The following is an 18,402-nucleotide window of genomic DNA, read 5'->3' as shown; positions in this document are numbered from 1 at the left end:
ATCTAACCATCTTTGTACTTTCAGACTAAATACTAGTATCCATTCTATCAACATACAAACATATTAGTATATACTGTACCATCCAATCTCCTGGTTTCCTCTGCTGTTTCTTCTATCCTACCTGTAAACAGATAATGTAAAACAAGTCTGAAGAAACAAGGATTCTGGGATAGCTCAACAATATGTCACAAACTGACATCAAGTTATTCATAGAAAGTTATACATTCTCAGTGTCTATATGTATGATATGATACAGAAATATTGGGATAATTCAGAAATGATTACAGAATTTTAACTTACTCTCAAGGTTGACCACCATTTCCCTTGTCTTCTTATCTTCCTCCACTTGCTTCCTCAGTTCTTCTTCATAATGTAGGTCATGTTCAGGGTCCATCGACTCATAGCGTAGGAAATCTACCTCCTTTTCATATTTGTTTCCATTCACAAGAAAGGCATCCAGATCTGCCATTGTCGATCTAATGGTGGACCAGATAGTGTTAAAGTCTGTGCTGGACATGGATGGATTGCATGAGTGAACACAACGATTCCGGACCCATCGAATTCTCTCGATATTGGCAGAGAGACTCGTGTCACTGGGGTCGGGATAATTGCCCCAATCCTTGGAGAGAGGAGATATGCCAGATATATTCCTCAATAAGATATACAGTAAAGAGATGTCCATATCACGAAAGTTCCCAGTATAACTGCCATGCCGAGGTAATATTAGGTCACGCTGATCTGCTGTCAGTCGAGGAAGATCGAGTTTCTTTAGTTTGATGGTGTGAGGAAATGTGTGCGGTGGGACGTAGAGACGCAGTATGTCTCTGAGTCCATCTGTACAGGGACCCAGTACAGCACGACAAGCTCTGTTAGCATTCGTTGTCTCTGGAGTTGAAGCATAAACAGAACTTGCCATTATGTTCTAATCTGTGGGGGAAATGAAAACACGAATTAGCGTATTGTTTGACATCTATCTATTAACAGAACTTTATTTTAGATTTTAATGTTTTAATTTCCAGTTGTGTGTCTCTGGATCAGGTAAGAATGGTTCAGTGGCTGATCCATGGATCACGTAAACCTACATTGTAGCTGCAATAATGTAGCCCTCTTTGATGTTCTTTTTTTTTTTTTTTTTTTTTTTACACCAGAATAAAAAATAATTGGAGAGGGCTATATTATTGCAGCTAGCCAGCTATGGAAGCCAGGTTTAAGAGATTCTTTGCATGTTATAAAACGGAGTAAGGTTTACCTTATTTAGACATGCACAAAATAAGATATCAAGAGCATAGGAAGTCACCATATTCAACAGCTTGAAAAGACAGTTTCAAATTAATTAATTTCGACATGATATTATTTTAGTACAGAAAACAAACAGAATGATAGAAAAATGGCACTTAGAAAGCGCAAAACGGGAAAAATTGCAGCAAGATCAAATTCAAACATAGAGATCTATTAATTAATGACAGGGTTCCAAATTACTTTTTACCCACTCACAAAGGCGACCATACTTTACTTGTGGGAACCCCAAATTTCCGTTCTCGTACATGTAATTGTCTGATCAACATTTTTCCTTCTCACCCATCCGAGTTTTAATATAATCGAAGTTAAATTTATAGTAATTAAAATACAGTTGAGGTTTTGCCATTTGGCGAGACATTCCTGGGGTATCAAACCTTCCAAAATGTAATACATAAGAGGTTGAACAATGCATGGATCACTTCAAAGAGTACAAAATGAAAGTGTCTCTTTTTACCAAAGTGGAAGGACATTATGGCTCAATGACTGCAAAAAAGGGATGACCAAAGAGGCTAAGCCTGTTCTGGGCCCGAACTCTGTGATACCATAAATATAGAAAAATGTCTAACTTTGACCCATATAAAAAACTACCCACTCGCTTCAAATGCCTAAAAAAAATAAAAAACTAGGTGTGATATGCGTAATTTGCCGGTCTCCCTACATAGATTAATGTTTGAACTACTTGCATACTAAATTTCAAGCCACAGGTTCCTAAAATTTAACAGAGATACAAGTCATCGTTCTCTCGATTTCACCTGTGTATTTTTACTAGGACATTTACCGGTCCAAATCAGCGGGTGGTTTCGTGTCTATGACAGAAGTCAAATTCAGACTAGTGGGGAAGATTTTGAACCTATCAATTAAACAATGACATTTTTCAAAACAAACAGTACAGCAAACACAACATGAGCATTTATTTCAGACAATATCGAACATGCGATTATATTCCAATTACTTTTTCTTTTCTTTTTCATTCCACCAAACACTTTGAATAATTTTTGTAACAACTTCCTTTTTATCTAATAGTATACTGTTTTCTGTATATTCATATTCTGAAAAATATGTCCATTCACAAAAATACGATGCGTATGTGATAAAAAAATAAACTGAAAAAAGTTAGATTTCTGTGCGATTTACTAATAGTAAGTCATTTCACCCCTTTTGGGTCTCTAGGTGTTTTACAAAATGAGGTGACACATGCGCTGAAGTCATTGTTTATCATGGAGACGAATTTGACAGCAAAAGGATGTAGTGTTTGATATGACGACAATTATCGTTTCTCTAGTGTGGTATACGCAAGTTCTGAGATATCAGCTCTTCTGTGATGGAGGTTATGTTCAGTATTCTGTATAATGCTTCGGTGGGTACAAGATGTATACATATATTATAGTCTAGCTATGTAAATAAGAATAAAAGTTAAGAAAGTGTAAATTTCGTTTATATCAGCTGTTGGCATACATTAAACTGACCATATGAAGAATATTTGTTTGAATTAAGCCATTGAATTAAATCTGAATTTATCTTTTATATCCTCTTTTAAGTGCATCATATTATATACTTTTATAGGTAAGATGTACAATGGATATATAATCACTCATGCCAACCATTCATACTCCACTCATACATTTCAAAATTAACTGAAATTATACCCCAAAAAAATAATTATTGAGGTTGCTATAATAGTATTAAAAAAAATAAAAAATTTATACAGGAAATGCAATAAAAAATATACTACTCAGTGGGTTCAAATATATTGTTCCACAAATTCCATTGTTTTTCAAAAGATAATTGATTGGAATTGTAAATAGATATACACCTTTCAATACTGTATTTTATTTTCAAATGGTTCAAAAGACCTAAAATGTGTAGTGTTTTACCTTGTAGTGAGGTATTGAAAATATACTGTTTAGTATACAAAATAATAAAGTTAATTTTCATGTTGTCTTTAGTAAGTGGTAATTCTCCTAAAATTATATTTTTAAAATTAAAACCAATCCTTTTTGAAGTAGTCCTGTAAATATGCAAACTTAAAGCTCTCCAAAGATCCAATACCTCATTACAACTCACAAACATATGTTGAATAGTTCTGTTTCTTTTTTACACAAGTTACAAACATCTGATGTTTTGATTTGAATTTTTTTGAGATAGTAGCCGACAGGAAGAATTCTGTGAAGAAGTCGATACTGTAGCCACTGTACAGAGGAATCTGATGTAGTTTTAAAACAAACTTTGAAAACATCCTTTATGCATATATCATTGACACCACGGGGAGATAACTCTACATTCCACTTTGGTATTGAAGTAGGAGTTACCTTGTTTGTGTTTATACAATTATAAATAATATTTGTACATCTGACATTTGGCAGAATATTTTCAAAATAAAATGGTAAATAAGGAAGACAAATTTTCCACATACAGGTCCTCTCAATTTTCAAAATCTTGAAGCATTTTGACAGAGCACAAATAACACTATTATATTGCATCACATCTATATCAGGGATATGAAACTTCTGTTCAAACATAGATTTTGATAAGAAAGTATAATCATCAGACAAAAAATCTCCAACAATTTTAACACCTTGTTGGTACCAATTCTTTATAAAAATACATTTAACACCAATGTTTATGTTTGAATTATACCATACTGGAATAGTGAATGTTTTATTTTTCATATTCTTATCTTGATCTATTTTCTTCATAACATGCTGCCATGAGCTAAAAACATCATTCCAAAAAATATTATTTTTGTTCATTAGAACATTTGAAATATATAAATCTCCAAAATCCAAAAGGTTTTTCACAACAGCATTTCCATTAATGGCAAAAAATATATCTAACCAAGGTTTATCATTAGTAGTTACCAGTCTTTTCATCCAAGAACATTTAAGTGATTTGATAAAGTTATCAATGTTCACCATCTTTAAACCCCCAGAGAGATAGATGGTCCAGGGTAACTACAGATCTTTTTACCTTGTCACACTTTGATTTCCATATAAATTCAAAAATGTCTTTACACAACAAAGAAATTTTTTCTGTATTGGGAGTAGGAAGAGAAATGAATATATGGTTAAATTTAGGTAAAATAAGAGTTTTTCACAACAGTGACTCAACCAATGGGGGTCAAAATTCTTCGTTTCCATTGTTGAATCATAGACTTGATCTTTGGTAGAACTATGTCATAATTTATTTCAGTGATAGATTCTAAATTTACTGAGTATTGAATACCAAGTAAAGAAAAACTTGTTGATCCCCAATCTAGCTTCCATCTTGGATGGTGAAAGACTTGGTTTGAATTTTTTTTTTAGATCCAATCCAAATAATTTTTGTTTTAGAACTGTTTATATTTAACCCAGATAATTTTGAAAAGAAAACTAAAGTATCTAGAGCTGCAAACAATGATGTTGGTGAACCGTCAAGGGCAAGCGAAGTATCGTCGGCATATTGAGAAATGTTATGCTCTTTTTGAGAGATGGTGATACCTTTTATGTCTTTATTTTGCTTCACAAGGATGGCAAGGATCTCAGCACAAAGAAGAAACAAGTACGGAGCAATGGGATCTCCCTGTCTACAATCTCTTTGAATATGAATTTGGTCAGATAAATGCCCATATTGTAGAACTGATGCTTTGAAGTTTGTGTTCAAAATTTTAATCCATTCAACAATTTTTTTTCCAAAACCAAAGCAATTCAATACTTTATACATAAAACACCATGATACTGAATCAAATGCTTTTTCAAAATCAACTAGCACTAGGAGACCTGGTATGTTGTTGGATTCAGTATAAGACATTACATCATAAATAAATCTTGTATTTTCACCTATATATCTACCTTTCATAAAACCAGACTACTGTACAGTGTATCTGAAATAATTACATCTAATGAAGATTTCATCCTGTTGCTTAAACATCCAGATATTAGTTTATATAAGACATTCAACAGAGCTATTGGACGCCAGTTTTTTAAATATTGTCTAGGTTTATCACCTTAGGGTATACATGAAATAATACCAAGTCTTTGCGAAATTGGCAGTTCTTTGTTTTTGAAAATACAATTGATTGCTTTTACAATATAACATTTTAAGTCTTTCCAAAAGAATTTAAAAAACTCAGCAGTGAAACCATCGCTACCTGGTGATTTATTATTTTTCATATTTTTTAGGACATGGAAAACTTCACTCTCTACAATATCATTTTCAAGGGCGTTTATTGATTTTGCATCAAGTTTTTTAATTTCAGAATGATCAATGATATCATTAAGATCGAAGTCAATAAGTTCCGAGTCTCTATTTGCATATAGATTTTTATAAAAGGTTTGAACTTTGTTTAAAATTTCAAACTGATCATAAACAGTACATTGTCCTTCAATATCTACCCTTTTAATAACTTTATTAATGTAGTTGCGTGATTCTAAGTTACAAAAATATTCCGTTGGTTTTTCACCCTCTTCCACCCATCTAGCACGTGACCTTATTAAATGACCTTGCATTTTTTCATTTCTCAATTTCTCAAGAGAGAGCTTTTTCTCTTCAAAAACATCAGTATCAGTCCTGTTTTCTGATTCAAACCTTTCAATTTTTTCAACTAGGGATTTCTCAAGTTGGTCTCTATTGAGCTATTTTATTATTAAATAATCATAAACTTACTAAAATTGTGTGTCCCAGCAGTTTGCGTGGTTGCATGATGTCTGATAATCATCCTTTAGGCATTATATGAAGGCAGGGATAAGAATTTGTACCCACCGCGCACATAGAACTTTCCTTGAACTAATCATGCTCCTACCGGATGTACTTAATATGCATGTTTTGGGGCATGCGCCATACGTAAATAGATGAGAAAATATCAACATCCGGTGTATTTTTAGAAGCGGAAGCACGTGTATGTAAATTTTCAGTAAATGATGTCTTGGCGATTTCTACCTTCCCTGAGCTGAGTCGGGTACCTGTAAAGTGCGAAACGAAATCGAAACGAAACGAAATCTACCGAAACGAAACGAAATCTACCGAAACGAAACCCACCGAAACGAAACCTACTGAAACGAAACGAAACAGATTGTATAATCGAACTCTTTTAATTATAATAATTAAAAATGGTATCTCAGACCCCTGTTAAAGTTTACACATATAAATAAAATTCGCCTCCCCTTTAATGTAGGCTTTCGGCTTGACTGATACAAAGTTTTAAAAGTTGGAAAGCACAAAGCACATAAATACCATGTGCAATTAGCTTCGGATCCATAAATTTCAGAACGGGAGGTTACAGTCTCACAGGTCAGAGTCTGGGGAAACACACTAAACGAGGGATGGGGACGTCGGCGTTGGATCCGCTTTTGGGCATAAATACATGTTTCAGTATTTTTGTTCTAAAGACAAATATATCTATACATGTGGATATTGTGTATTTGTATGTAGTATATCAAACGGTGGATTCTGAATTTGTCCTCCCGTTCTCTTTGTGATTTCTGCTAAAAATTCCCTTGTTCATAAGACTTTTCAGTTTACAAAATGCCGACCTCCTCCTAATATTATTGCATTAAAAAAATTCCATTTTCCGTCCCGTTTTCAATTCCCCGTCTTAGCAACACCCCAAATGTCAATCTCTCACCAGAGGGCGTATTACGCTACACTACAACGATAACTCTGGGTAGAGATTGCCCAAATGTATAGAGTTTTTCCATTATTGAAAGTACTCGCACCTCAGCAGTTAGAGATAAAATAAGAGGTTAAGAGCTCTTCCTGCTTTCAATTTTCTCAGACACCAGCTTCTTCAAACAATGTATCTATGCCCAAAGGCGGATCCAACGTCGGCGACCCCACCCCTCGTATAGTGTGTTTCCCCAGATCTCTGAGACTGTAACCCTCGGTTCTGAAATGTATGAATCCGAAACTAATTGTACATGGCATCTAATCAACTACGGATATGTACTTTGTGCTCACTCCCCCCTTTCCAACTTTTAAAACTTTGTAACAGTCAAGCCGAAAGCCTACATCAAAGGGGAGGCGAATTTTATTTATATGTGGTAACTTTCACAGGGGCCTAAGATACCATTTTTAATTATTATAATTAAAAGAGTTCGGTTATACAATCTGTTTCGTTTCGTTTCGGTAGGTTTCGTTTCGTTTCGGTGGGTTTCGTTTCGTTAGATTTCGTTTCGATTTCGTTTCGCACTTTACAGGTACCCAGCTGAGTCTAGTAAGGCTACGTACATGGCGCAAGGTAGAGCTGGAAATGAAAATTTTCATTATCCACCTCAAGAAGAAAATTCATATATGAAATTAAAAATAGAAGAATGTATGCTCAGTGGGGGCGCTAGGTGCCAAACGAATGAAAGAATCATTTTGACCTTACAGCAAATTTTGATTTCCGTTGTTACGGAATCTGATGTCTCAATATACAGGCAATTGGCAAAATAATCTCTTCAGGATTATAATTTTCCCCCTCTTCAGTCAAGAGCTTGTAGTCTTTGTACAAAATATTGTATGGAGAGGGCTGGATAAAACACCCTTAGCTTAGCACATCAGATTTTTAAATTTTGATATACATGTAAATGAAAGCAAGTGGGCAATAAACATTGTTGACTGTGGTGTAGGGGCAATTAAGTAAAACAGTTCAGACAGGCACTGCCCCATCTGCCAGAACAAGTCATTATTGAATCTTGACGAAGATAACTGATGATTTTCTTTTATTTTATGGAGGTTTGTATAGAAACGGGAACTAAAATCAAGTGTATTCCCTAAATTTGAAAACTTTAGAGATAAGAATGCATATTTGAATCAAATTCTCTTTGAAATATCATTTCAAAAGCCGAGAAAAATCTAACGAAAAAATACGTTTAATAATGAAAACAATCAACCGGAAGTAGTATTTTTCTCAAAATTTGTTGTAAGGAAATATGATTTACCCAGAAAATGAGGAAAAAACTCTGAATCGGACTTGCTGCAACTTAATCGTCAGAGGAAATTCAAGCTACTTACAAAAATCGAAGATTCAAATCAAAATATCCTAATAACAATTATTAGTTTAATCACCGAGTTGGGAGTATATCAATCTTTTCAATCACAACCAGTCGAAAATAAAAAAAAAATCATTAAAAATTCATTTCTTGATCAATTTCTATAATTTTTTTCCCCAACGAACCGCTTATTTATATTCTCTCAATTTCTGATCAGTGCGCATGTGCAAAGGGAAAATCCCGTCTGAAAATAGAAATGCGCATACCTGATAGGGTCGTATCAATAATACGACCCGTTTCAATGTTGCGACGTCATAGGCCACCTAATTTGCATTAATTATTCATAGTTACAAGGAGCAAGGAAAGTTCTATGTGCCGCGTGTGGACGATAGTATGTTTTGCGTCCCACTGTGCATAAGAGTTCCACAAAGGGAAAGAACTGTTGGGCAACTAGGAAGTTGTGTATTGAGTGGTTTCAAATTCAATTGTATTTCCTTGCAGAAAAATCATTCATGAATTGATTTATGCAAGTTTCCGATTGACGTACATCAAATGTAAGCTGAAATAAATTCAAACTGAAGCGCGACTGATTTCCCCCATAATTTATGAAGGCTTGGACAAAAACGAGGGGGATGGGAAAGACCGAATATAAATAACCCCCTCGTTTCCACAAAAATAATTAAGTTTACCCGAGTTATAAACAGATAAACTTGACAACATTGTAAAGCTGAAAACTTTTGAAAACGCAAAAAAGTCTGAGGAAGCTTTTGTTAAAGTCAGACGCCGCATAAACTCCATGAATCTTAGTATTAGTAATAGTGACTATTAGAATACCAGACTAAGTTCATACTAGTAAGAAATCAAACCGAAAGTAGAAATCGTATTTCGATCTTTTCATTCATAATCATTGATATACTTACCTGATCGTGTCGTTTTGGAAAATTGTACATCGTTTTGTCATAAACAGTCAGTGCCTTGCGTTTGTCCCAAAGTTCTAATCGACAAGACAGCTTCAACTTCCTCGTCTAATCAATCTGACTAAAGTACAGACGTGGACCCTATATATATAATAATATAGGTCTGTACTTTAGTCAGACTAAAGTACAGACGTGGACCCTATATATATAATAATATAGGTCTGTACTTTAGTCAGATTGCAGCTAAATAACGCCCAGCCGGCTCGTAGATTTACCCCAAAACACCCAAAAATACCCCAAAATACCCAAAAAATACAATGAAAAGACTCCAAAACACAATTTAAGGTAAAATATTGGTTAAAACTATGTTATTTACGCAGAAAACTGAACAATTTCGCCGTATATTATTTGAAATCGTATCAATATAAATAAAAGAGTTATTTAAAGATCGATAACTCGGTTAATTTTCCCTGCTCATCGGAGTCACATGACATATAAATGTATATTTTATATTAAAATAAAATCTAAAAAAAAAAAAAAAAAAAAAACAAACAAAAAAGGAAAAAAATTAGATTTTAACTGATATTTAAAAAAAAAATTGAAAATTCATATTTAATCAATGATCGATAGGATAAATTATTACATCAAAGGAAAGCAATTAAACTTTAATTACTGGAGACCATTGCAAAGCAGATATGAGTAGATTGTAAAATAAACATAATTCGAAAGTAAAGAAGACTCATGATTGTGCAATCGGCGGCATCAAATAATTTACTGTTTTGATCATTTAACGAAATATTCATATTGTTTGTTTTACACCAAATGCTATTGGTTAAATTATTTATTGGTTAAACTTTTTTACTAAAAAATTCAATTTTTCTTTAATATATGAACGATATTGGTTGTTTACTGTGCTGTTCTATGATATTTTTGGGTGTTTTGGGGTATTTTTTGGGTGTTTTGGGGTAAATCTATGTTCCCGCGCCCAGCTATTTCCACGGGTGTGTGTAAAAGTAGTTCGGACAGAGGGTCGATGTAATGTCCTGATAAGTGTAATGTCCTAGTTGACCTGATGGGCAATAATTCTATCTACACTAAAGCATGTTTTTAAAATAATATGTTTTACGGCGTGACCGTGTTTGAGGGCGAAGCAAAAAAGTTTTGGCATTAGTATCTATATCCAAAACAGGACAAAAAGAACCCGAAGTTAACACGCGGACGGAGCTGTATCAAAGCATCCTAATTTTGGACATTTGATCCGCCTATATATTGAACACGGGGAATATAACGCAATTGATGTTGTAGCAGGTCTGGTGTTCGTATAGTCTGTACTTCGCGTTGTGTTTGTTTTATTTTATGTTGATAGTGGCGACTTCGAAACGACCCAACTACACTATGATTTTAAACTTGAAAATAAATGAAAATAAGAGAAATAACACTTTACGAATTTATTACCAGTATGAATGTGACACAGACAAACTCCTAAAGCCTAGAACTTAGCCTAGAAACTATCAAGAAATCTCCCAACCCAAAGGTAATATAATAATTTAGTAAGTAAAAAGGGCAAAGTAGACGAACAAAACGTAATACCAAAATAGGAATAATGGAAGGAGAAGAGTAGCTAGCAAGGCCAGCTGTCTCGCTTCCACGAATAGTAAGCTGCATGGCTTTATATAGCAAATTAGACAATAGAAACTGTCATTAAAGTTATTGGCTAAAAGATAAAGTGGACGTGGTCAAATACAACGGGTGAATAATTTACATCGGGATCGAAATTCAGAAATAAAAGTAAAAGTAAAACCCAAACTACCACAATGTAAACAGTTCATTGTGACGTCATATTCAGCGTCGTTATTTAGCAAATTTACAAACATAGCGTTTGAACCACAACAAAAAACATGGCGTTAAACGTGGAGTGATTATATATGATTAAGAAAATAAGATTTACATGCTTTTATGGATTTTATGTAACATCTCAGAACGACGTGAACTAGGGTAGACGAGATTCAAAATGGAGGAATACATGTCCACGCGCTAATATTCGAATCGACGCCATTGGTACCAAAATTTTCAAGTTCCATAGGTATGGTTTAATTTTTCATTATTTTCCTATATTTTCCTTTTAAACATGGATATGCGTGTTACCTATAGGGAGAGCTCCGCTCTCACGGCCCTTCGGGCCGTCAGAGGGCTTCGCCCTCTATGATATCTTAAAATTGGTTCTAATTAAATATACGTTTATCTTTCATAAAATAAAAAGTATATGAGTTTTAATGCATAATAATTCATTATTTTCAAACCCCCTGATATTTAGTGTAATGTCCTAATGAGATGATAAATTCTTACAATGATTTATGCACCCAATTTAATTTTATTTATGAGTTGGTATATATCTTAAGATATTCGACTTATTTTTGAGACATGATATCGGAATGACCTGATATGACACGGTAGAGCGTTATAGAGTAATGTCCTAATGTGCAATTTTCATTGTAACAAAGCTTCCTTTGATGATGTTTGTTTTCATTCTTTATATACATGTATTATAAAAGAAAAAAAGTACAAAAAGATTTTATCATTTTATCGCATTATAGCTAATGCGGGTATTCTAATGACTTGATGATTAGTGTAATGAAGTACTTTATCAATCTGATCTGTAACGTTACTTGTGTATAGTTAGTGTAATGAAGTACTTTATCAATCTGATCTGTAACGTTACTTGTATATAATTAGTGTAATGAAGTACTTTATCAATCTGATCTGTTACGTTACTTGTATATAATTAGTGTAATGAAGTACTTTATCAATCGGATCTGTAACGTTACTTGTATATAATTAGTGTAATGAAGTACTTTATCAATCGGATCTGTAACGTTACTTGTATATAATTAGTGTAATGAAGTACTTTGTCAATCTGATCTGTAATGTTACGTGTGTAGCGGTCAGCCGGGTTCGATCGCCGGTGGCCAGATAGCTCAGTTGTTAGAACACCTGACTAGAGAATCAGGGGGCCCGGGTTCGAATCCCGGTCTGGTCCGTTGCATTTTCTCCCTTCCTGTTACACGTGTTTATAATTAGAGTAATGAAATACTTTATCAATCTGATCTGTAACGTTACTTGTATATAATTAGTGTAATGAAATACTTTATCAATCTGATCTGTAACGTTACTTGTATATAATTAGTGTTATGAAGTACTTTATCAATCTGATCTCTAACGTTACTTTTATATAATTAGTGTAATGAAGTACTTTATCAATCTGATCTGTAATGTTACTTGTATATAATTAGTGTAATGAAGTTCTTTATCAATCTGATCTGTAATATTACTTGTGTATAATTAATGTACTGAAATACTTTATTAATCTGATCTCTAACGTTACTTTTATATAATTAGTGTAATGAAGTACTTTATCAATCTGATCTGTAACGTTACTTGTATATAATCAGTGTAATTAAGTACTTTATCAATCTGATCTGTAATGTTACATGTAGTACTTGTATATAATTAGTGTAATGAAGAGTACTTTGTCAATCTGATCTGTAACGTTACTTGTATATAATTAGTGTAATGAAGTACTTTATCAATCTGATCTGTAATGTTACATGTACTTGTATATAATTAGTGTAATGAAGTACTATGTCAATCTGAGCTGTAATGTTATTTGTATATAATTATTATAATGAAGTACTTCATCAATCTGATCTGTAACGTTACTTGTATATAATTAGAGTAATGAAGTACTTTATCAATCTAATCTGTAACGTTACTTGTGTATAGGTAGTGTAATGAAGTACTTTATCAATCTGATCTGTAATGTTACATGTACTTGTAAATAATTAGTGTAATGAAGAGTACTTTGTCAATCTGATCTATAACGTTACTTGTATATAATTAATGTAATGAAGTACTTTATCAATCTGATCTGTTACGTTACTTGAATATAATTAATGTAATGAAGTACTTTATCAATCTGATCTGAAATGTTACTTGTGTATAATTAGTGTAATGAAGTACTTTGTCAATCTGATCTGTAACGTTACTTGTATAAAATTAGTGTAATGAAGAGTACTTTGTCAATCTGATCTGTAATGTTACTTGTATATGATTAGTATAATGAAGTACTTTATCAATCTGATCTGTAACGTTACTTGTATAAAATTAGTGTAATGAAGAGTACTTTATCAATCTGATCTGTAATGTTACTTGTATATGATTAGTATAATGAAGTACTTTATCAATCTGATCTGTAACGTTACTTGTATATAATTAGTGTAATGAAGTACTTTATCAATATGATCTGTAACGTTACTTGTATATAATTAATGTAGTGAAGTACTTTATTAATCTGATCTGTAATGTTACTTGTATATAATTAGTGTAATGAAGTACTTTATCAATCTGATCTGTAATGTTACTTGTATATGATTAGTATAATGAAGTACTTTATCAATCTGATCTGTAACGTTACTTGTATATAATTAATGTAGTGAAGTACTTTATCAATCTGATCTGAAATTTTACTTGTGTATAATTAGTGTAATGAAGTACTTTGTCAATCTGATCTGTAACATTACTTGTATAAAATTAGTGTAATGAAGAGTACTTTGTCAGTCTGATCTGTAACGTTACTTGTATATAATTAGTGTAATGAAGTACTTTATCAATCTGATTTGTAATGTAACATGTGTATAATTAGTGTTATGAAGTACTTTATCAATCTGATCTGTAACATTACTTGTATATAATTAATGTAATGAAATACTTTATCAATCTGATCTGTAATGTTACTTGTATATAATTAGTGTAATGAAGTACTTTATTAATCTGATCTGTAACGTTACTTGTATATAATTAGTGTTATGAAGTACTTTATCAATCTGATCTGTAACGTTACTTGTATATAATTAGTGCAATGAAATACTTTATCAATCTGATCTGTAACGTTATGTGTATGTAATTAGTGTAATGAAGTACTTTGTCAATCTGATCTGTAACGTTACTTGTATATAATTAGTGTAATGAAGTACTTTATCAATCTAATCTGTAACATTACTTGTGTATAACTAATGGAGTGAAGTACTTTATCAATCTGATCTTTAATGTTACTTATAGATATTTAGTGTAATAAAGTACTTTATCAATCTGATCTGTAACGTTACTTATAAATAATTAGTGTAATGAAGTACTTTATCAATCTGATCTGTAATGTTACCTATATATAATTAGTGTAATAAAGTACTTTATCAATATGATCTGTAATGTTACTTGTATATAATTAATGTAGTGAAGTACTTTATCAATATGATCTGTAACGTTACTTGTATATAATTAATGTAGTGAAGTACTTTATTAATCTGATCTGTAATGTTACTTGTATATAATTAATGTACTGAAGTACTTTATCAATCTGATCTGTAATGTTGCTTGTATATGATTAGTATAATGAAGTACTTTATCAATCTGATCTGTAACGTTACTTGTATATAATTAGTGTAATGAAGTACTTTATCAATCTGATCTGTAATGTTACCTATATATAATTAGTGTAATAAAGTACTTTATTAATCTGATCTGTAATGTTACTTGTATATAATTAGTGTAATGAAGTACTTTGTCAATCTGATCTGTAATGTTACGTGTGTAGCGGTCAGCCGGGTTCGATCGCCGGTGGCCAGATAGCTCAGTTGTTAGAACACCTGACTAGAGAATCAGGGGGCCCGGGTTCGAATCCCGGTCTGGTCCGTTGCATTTTCTCCCTTCCTGTTACACGTGTTTATAATTAGAGTAATGAAATACTTTATCAATCTGATCTGTAACGTTACTTGTATATAATTAGTGTAATGAAATACTTTATCAATCTGATCTGTAACGTTACTTGTATATAATTAGTGTTATGAAGTACTTTATCAATCTGATCTCTAACGTTACTTTTATATAATTAGTGTAATGAAGTACTTTATCAATCTGATCTGTAACGTTACTTGTATATAATTAGTGTAATGAAGTACTTTATCAATCTGATCTGTTACGTTACTTGAATATAATTAATGTAATGAAGTACTTTATCAATCTGATCTGAAATGTTACTTGTGTATAATTAGTGTAATGAAGTACTTTGTCAATCTGATCTGTAACGTTACTTGTATAAAATTAGTGTAATGAAGAGTACTTTGTCAATCTGATCTGTAATGTTACTTGTATATGATTAGTATAATGAAGTACTTTATCAATCTGATCTGTAACGTTACTTGTATATAATTAGTGTAATGAAGTACTTTATCAATATGATCTGTAACGTTACTTGTATATAATTAATGTAGTGAAGTACTTTATTAATCTGATATGTAATGTTACTTGTATATAATTAGTGTAATGAAGTACTTTATCAATCTGATCTGTAATGTTACTTGTATATGATTAGTGTAATGAAGTACTTTATCAATCTGATCTGTAACGTTACTTGTATATAATTAGTGTAATGAAGTACTTTATCAATCTGATCTGTTACGTTACTTGAATATAATTAATGTAATGAAGTACTTTATCAATCTGATCTGAAATGTTACTTGTGTATAATTAGTGTAATGAAGTACTTTGTCAATCTGATCTGTAACGTTACTTGTATAAAATTAGTGTAATGAAGAGTACTTTGTCAATCTGATCTGTAACGTTACTTGTATATAATTAGTGTAATGAAGTACTTTATCAATCTGATTTGTAATGTAACATGTGTATAATTAGTGTTATGAAGTACTTTATCAATCTGATCTGGAACATTACTTGTATATAATTAATGTAATGAAATACTTTATCAATCTGATCTGTAATGTTACTTGTATATAATTAGTGTAATGAAGTACTTTATAAATCTGATCTGTAACGTTACTTGTATATAATTAGTGTTATGAAGTACTTTATCAATCTGATCTGTAACGTTACTTGTATATAATTAGTGCAATGAAATACTTTATCAATCTGATCTGTAACGTTATGTGTATGTAATTAGTGTAATGAAGTACTTTGTCAATCTGATCTGTAACGTTACTTCTATATAATTAGTGTAATGAAGTACTTTGTCAATCTGATCTGTAATGTTACATGTAGTATTTGTATATAATTAGTGTAATGAAGAGTACTTTGTCAATCTGATCTGTAACGTTACTTGTCTATAATTAATCTAATGAAGTACTTTATCAATCTGATCTGTAATGTTACATGTACTTGTATATAATTAGTGTAATGAAGTACTATGTCAATCTGAGCTGTAATGTTATTTGTATATAATTAGTATAATGAAGTACTTTATCAATCTGATCTGTAACGTTACTTGTATATAATTAGTGTAATGAAGTACTTTATCAATCTAATCTGTAACGTTACTTGTGTATAGGTAGTGTAATGAAGTACTTTATCAATCTGATCTGTAATGTTACATGTACTTGTAAATAATTAGTGTAATGAAGAGTACTTTGTCAATCTGATCTATAACGTTACTTGTATATAATTAATGTAGTGAAGTACTTTATCAATCTGATCTGTAATGTTACATGTACTTGTAAATAATTAGTGTAATGAAGAGTACTTTGTCAATCTGATCTGTAACGTTACTTGTATATAATTAGTGTAATGAAGTACTTTATCAATCTGATCTGTAATATTTCCTGTATATAATTAGTGTAATGAAGTACTTTATCAATATGATCTGTAACGTTACTTGTATATAATTAACGTAGTGAAGTACTTTATCAATCTGATCTGTAATGTTACTTGTATATAATTAGTGTAATGAAGTACTTTATCAATCTGATCTGTAATGTTACTTGTATATGATTAGTATAATGAAGTACTTTGTCAATCTGATCTGTAACGTTACTTGTATAAAATTAGTGTAATGAAGAGTACTTTGTCAATCTGATCTGTAACGTTACTTGTATATAATTAGTGTAATGAAGTACTTTATCAATCTGATTTGTAATGTAACATGTGTATAATTAGTGTAATGAAGTACTTTATCAATCTGATCTGTAACATTACTTGTATATAATTAATGTAATGAAATACTTTTTCAATCTGATCTGTAATGTTACTTGTATATAATTAGTGTAATGAAGTACTTTATTAATCTGATCTGTAACGTTACTTGTATATAATTAGTGTAATGAAGTACTTTATCAATCTGATCTTTAACGTTACTTGTATATAATTAGTGCAATGAAATACTTTATCAATCTGATCTGTAACGTTATGTGTATGTAATTAGTGTAATGAAGTACTTTATCAATCTGATCTGTAACGTTACTTGTATATAATTAGTGTAATGAAGTTCTTTATCAATCTGATCTGTAACGTTACTTGTATATAATTAATGTAATGAAGTACTTTATCAATCTGATCTGTAATGTTACATGTAGTACTTGTATATAATTAGTGTAATGAAGAGTACTTTGTCAATCTGATTTGTAACGTTACTTGTCTATAATTAATGTAATGAAGTACTTTATCAATCTGATCTGTAATGTTACATGTACTTGTATATAATTAGTGTAATGAAGTACTATGTCAATCTCAGCTGTAATGTTATTTGTATATAATTAGTATAATGAAGTACTTTATCAATCTGATCTGTAACATTACTTGTATATAATTAGTGTAATGAAGTACTTTATCAATCTAATCTGTAACGTTACTTGTGTATAGGTAGTGTAATGAAGTACTTTATCAATCTGATCTGTAATGTTACATGTACTTGTAAATAATTAGTGTAATGAAGAGTACTTTGTCAATCTGATCTATAACGTTACTTGTATATAATTAATGTAGTGAAGTACTTTATCAATCTGATCTGTAATGTTACATGTACTTGTAAATAATTAGTGTAATGAAGAGTACTTTGTCAATCTGATCTGTAACGTTACTTGTATATAATTAGTGTAATGAAGTACTTTATCAATCTGATCTGTAATGGTACATGTACTTGTATATAATTAGTGTAATGAAATACTTTATCAATCTGATCTGTAACGTTACTTTTATATAATTAGTGTAATGAAGTACTTTATCAATATGATCTGTAACGTTACTTGTATATAATCAGTGTAATTAAGTACTTTATCAATCTGATCTGTAATGTTACATGTACTTGTATATAATTAGTGTAATGAAGTACTTTATCAATCTGATCTGTAACGTTACTTGTGTATAATTAGTGTAATGAAGTACTTTATAAATCTGAACTG

At 31.4% G+C, this 18,402-nt stretch overlaps 1 protein-coding gene across 6 annotated transcripts in view; it reads right to left on the bottom strand.

The window, feature by feature from the left end:
• The window catches only part of LOC125661395 (uncharacterized), a 40,765-nt gene extending 31,181 nt beyond the window's left edge, over positions 1-9,584 (bottom strand). For 3 of the 6 annotated variants that reach the window (XM_056152733.1, XM_056152735.1, XM_056152738.1), the window contains exons 1-3: positions 9,167-9,584; positions 301-927; positions 80-121 (exon numbers count right to left, since the gene is read on the bottom strand). In XM_056152733.1, coding sequence (XP_056008708.1) covers positions 80-121; positions 301-916 — 658 coding nt within the window. In that variant the 5' untranslated portion in view covers positions 917-927; positions 9,167-9,584. Of the gene's footprint in view, positions 1-79; positions 122-300; positions 928-5,940 lie in introns of all 6 variants that reach the window. The other 3 variants (XM_056152736.1, XM_056152737.1, XM_056152734.1) reach the window with 2 other exon arrangements.
• Positions 9,585-18,402: the final 8,818 nt, after the last annotated feature.

The sequence above is a fragment of the Ostrea edulis genome, chromosome 1, assembly GCF_947568905.1.
Source record: "Ostrea edulis chromosome 1, xbOstEdul1.1, whole genome shotgun sequence".
NCBI classification, from domain to species: Eukaryota; Metazoa; Mollusca; class Bivalvia; order Ostreida; family Ostreidae; genus Ostrea; species Ostrea edulis.
The sequence above is the reverse complement of the archived record's forward strand: the minus strand, read 5'-3'. Positions and strand labels throughout refer to the sequence as shown.